Source organism: Aegilops tauschii, chromosome 5 (genome assembly GCF_002575655.3).
Source record: "Aegilops tauschii subsp. strangulata cultivar AL8/78 chromosome 5, Aet v6.0, whole genome shotgun sequence".
Lineage (NCBI taxonomy): Eukaryota > Viridiplantae > Streptophyta > Magnoliopsida > Poales > Poaceae > Aegilops > Aegilops tauschii.
In genome coordinates this window covers 365,561,758-365,565,042 of record NC_053039.3, presented here as the reverse complement: position 1 = coordinate 365,565,042, position 3,285 = coordinate 365,561,758, and the positions used below count along the sequence as shown (strand labels likewise).

The 3,285-nt window shown below is 60.7% G+C and overlaps 1 protein-coding gene across 1 annotated transcript; it reads right to left on the bottom strand.

Annotated features, from left to right (window-relative positions):
• Positions 1 to 763: 763 nt before the first annotated feature.
• LOC109765643 (heat stress transcription factor B-4c) lies at positions 764 to 2,580 on the bottom strand. Its single transcript, XM_020324426.4, has 2 exons — positions 2,074 to 2,580; positions 764 to 1,954 (listed from the first exon to the last, which is right to left on the bottom strand). Exons 1-2 carry the CDS (start codon positions 2,326 to 2,328, stop codon positions 1,043 to 1,045), a joined length of 1,167 nt encoding a protein of 388 aa, XP_020180015.1. The 5' UTR covers positions 2,329 to 2,580; the 3' UTR covers positions 764 to 1,042.
• Between the last annotated feature and the right edge of the window lie 705 nt (positions 2,581 to 3,285).

Genomic DNA, 3,285 nt, shown 5'->3' with positions numbered 1-3,285 from the left:
CGGACGACGAGCTCCCTTTTGGGTTCTCGGAATATCGTGGGAACCCCGCCCGCCTTGGCTCGGCCTGGTCCCTCCTCTCCCCGCCACCCCACCCCTGCTGCTGCCCTCGCCGCAGCAACAAACAGCAGAAGCGAGCAGCGGAAGAAACAGAGCCCGATGCGGCGATGCCACCTCCCCTCCCTTCGCCTCACCCGAGAGATGGAGATGAGGTTTCGCTGAGCCGAGGCAGCAGCAACCAGAGGAAGATCTCTTGCCCGGCCTCTACGTTTCCGGCTCCCGATTAGACTTCCCAAGATCTTCTCCAGGCTCCGGCCAGCTCAGTCCTCTCTAATCATCACGCTGCCGCTTCTCGGGTTTCCCGGGCATGCATTGCGCAGCCTACGTACTCCTCTCTATCTTCACCTGTCAAGCAGCCAGCCAGCCCGCCAGCCTAGGGCTACAACTAGCTAGTGCTCGTACGTACTGGTACTACTCTACAGCAGTACTCTACCTACGTCTCAGAAACAAGCGAGACTCGCTGAGCTACGACCTGTGTGTGTGTGACCAATGGGCTCGAGCCTGCTGCAATGGCTGCAATGCAACAGGCAACAGCCTTTTCCCATCTTTGACTCGCCGAGCGCACGCAAAAGGCAGCCAAAGAAAGCGATTTTAAATCGAGGATGCTTGCTGCTGACTTGCTGCACTTTCCCGGACTTGCCGTGCAAACAAAAGATTTGCCATCAGCGGCGCCACAGTTCAGCAGCTAGTTACTGGAGCAGTACTGTACAAAAACACCAGATTGGCTTCGATTAGTTCGGGCACATGATGGCACTTGCTCTGAGTGCTGGGCGATTAGAGTTTACAGACAGAAGAACCCTAACTAAGCACTTGCTAACTTCAGGAGGGAGCAACAAACTAACAACTGGTCTACAGTAGTAGGAAACGGAACACGTCGGTCGGATTAGAACACAGCAAAATGGTCCGCGGTTGCATGCGGCAACGCGGATGCTACCCTGCTTGCTTGCTAGGTGAGTGAGCTAACACTAACTAGCTATCTAGCTAGCTAACTCCTAGCTGGAGACGAGGCGGCGCAAGGCTGCGACGGCGGCGCCACGGACAGGCTCAGGTCGTCGCTCTCGAGCGCCAGCCGGGCCTTCGTGGCAGGGGGCGTGGACGGCAGTTCCTCCTCGGGGGAAGGCGGTCTCTTGCTCCCTGCTCCCACCGGGGCGGCGCTGAGGTGCACGCCGAAGAGCTTCGTGGGCGCCGACAGAGCCGCGCTGCTGCTGCCGGCCTCTCCGCCGCTCTTCTCCGCGGAGAGATGGTTGGGCGGAGGCGAGAGCTCGTCGGCGATGGTCAGAGAGCTGCTGGACGTCGTGCTCCCGCCGGAGGTGTTGAGCCCGTTCCCGGCGCCGGTGCTGGCCGGCGGCATCTTGCGCGGCTGCATGCCATTGCCGAGGCCCTGGAGGAACGTGGCCGCGGCCGGGCTGGGCGCCACGGGGCGCACGTGGTTCTGCACGAAGTAGATGATGTCGTTGTAGAGCTTGCGCATGTGGGACAGCTCCTGCAGCAGCGCCGTGTTGCTGCGCCGCAGCCGCTCGTTCTCGTCCATCAGCACCGCCGCGCTGGACGCGCGGCCGTTGCCCTCCACCCCCGGCGAGGGCGCGGCGGGGCCGCCCAGCGCCAGCAGCCGAGGCGCGCCCTGCTCCCGCCAATGCGGCTGCATGAAGGGGCCGCCCATGCCAGCGTGCGCCGCCATTGCCCCATCCTCACCCATGAACTGCTGGTGGCGGTGAGCGACCGAAACGCCGGGGTGGAACAGCGGGAAGTGCGGGGGCGCGAAGAAGGGCGGCGGGGACGACGACGTCGTGGACCCGGACGTCTTCCGGCGGTGGATCTCGCACAGCAGCTGCTTCTCCCCCTTGCGGAAGAACTCGTTGGCGAACTCCCACCGCTCCGGCACGACCTTCCGGAACCCCTGCATTGCGAGTTTGCGACATTGCCACACACGCCGTCAGCACCGCTCCATGCATGCATCGTAAAGAGCAAACCGAACCAAAAAAACAGAAGCGGAAATGGCGGCTGGCGCGCGCTTACGTAGGTGTTGAGCTGGCGGACGAAGGAGGAGAAGTTGTTGTGCTTGAAGTAGTTGGGGAGGATGTCGCGCGCGAACTCCGGCGGGCGCCAGACGACGAAGGTGGAGACCCGGTCGTCGCCCCAGGAGACGATGTGGTCGGTGGCCGGGTCGTCGACGAGCTGGTACGTCTTGGTCAGGAACGGCGCCGGCACGGCCTTCTGCGCGGCCGCCTGCGCCGCGGCGTCGGACTCGGACCAGCTCCCGCACCGCTCCATCGCTCGCGCTCCTGCTCACCCCCCCGCCGGACGCTAGAGGATCTACTGCACTGAAACAGTTGGAGGAAGTGTCGGCGGAGGTTTCTAAACCACTCCACTAGGGAAGCTCGGCTCGGGGTTTTAACTCGGGGTGTCGAGTGAGTTTGAGGTGGTGGCTCTGGTTTTAACTACCAGGGTGGTGGTGAATCCGGAGGAAGGGAGTGGGCGAAGGAAGAAGGAAGGCAGGCGGGCGAGTGGGTCTGCCTCGGGGAGCGTGCGCGGTGGCTGGGGGAGGAGTGGGCGGTGGGGGTGGTGGGAGGGAATATGTGTCGTCGCTGCGTCTGTATGTCTGTCTGTCTGGGTGTTTCGTTTCGGAGGGAGGGATCGGGAGTTCCGTCTCGAGATTCAACTTTCAAGGTAGACCCGTGACACGTCCGCCACTGCCTGCACCCCCAAACCAAACTCCGTTTTGAGGCCTCTTTCAACCCTTTCGATCCCAAAATATTTCCTTTACACCCGACCCTTTTTCCGTCGAAAATCAAATGCTCGTCACACAGACACTGAGTCTGATGTTGGATCGATTTCTTTTCCAGGTTCGGGAAAATACTACCATGTATACTCGCGCCGGGCAGACAAGCGCTGCGACAGTCTTGGAAGCATCTCAAATCTGATCGCTCTTTTCTTTTCTCGTTGCAGAGAGACGAGAGGAAAATGGAAGCAGTGCCGGCCATTCCTATTGGCCGGTCAATGCCACACAGTATATGCCGCAGAAAAATGATACGTAATTGGATTTCCGCCATCGCACGTGACCTCTTCTAGCAGCAGGGTACGAACGGGCACATAGGCTCCTTTGGATGGATGGATGGGTCAGATCACTGTTCCAAGTCCCATGTGGCCTAACCGGTGCACATCACGTGCTGTCGCACGTCCCAAGCGCGGGGTTTCTCTATTTTGCTATTAGCCTATTACTGTTGAGTT

What these genes read in the sequence shown, in the direction of transcription:
- LOC109765643 (XM_020324426.4), bottom strand. Translation starts at nt 2,328, where the DNA reads ATGGAGCGGTGCGGGAGCTGGTCCGAGTCCGACGCCGCGGCGCAGGCG. An exon ending in TCCGCCAGCTCAACACCTAC is followed by an intron (nt 1,955 to 2,073) that starts GTAAGCGCGCGC and finishes CTCGCAATGCAG; the next exon opens with GGGTTCCGGAAGGTCGTGCC.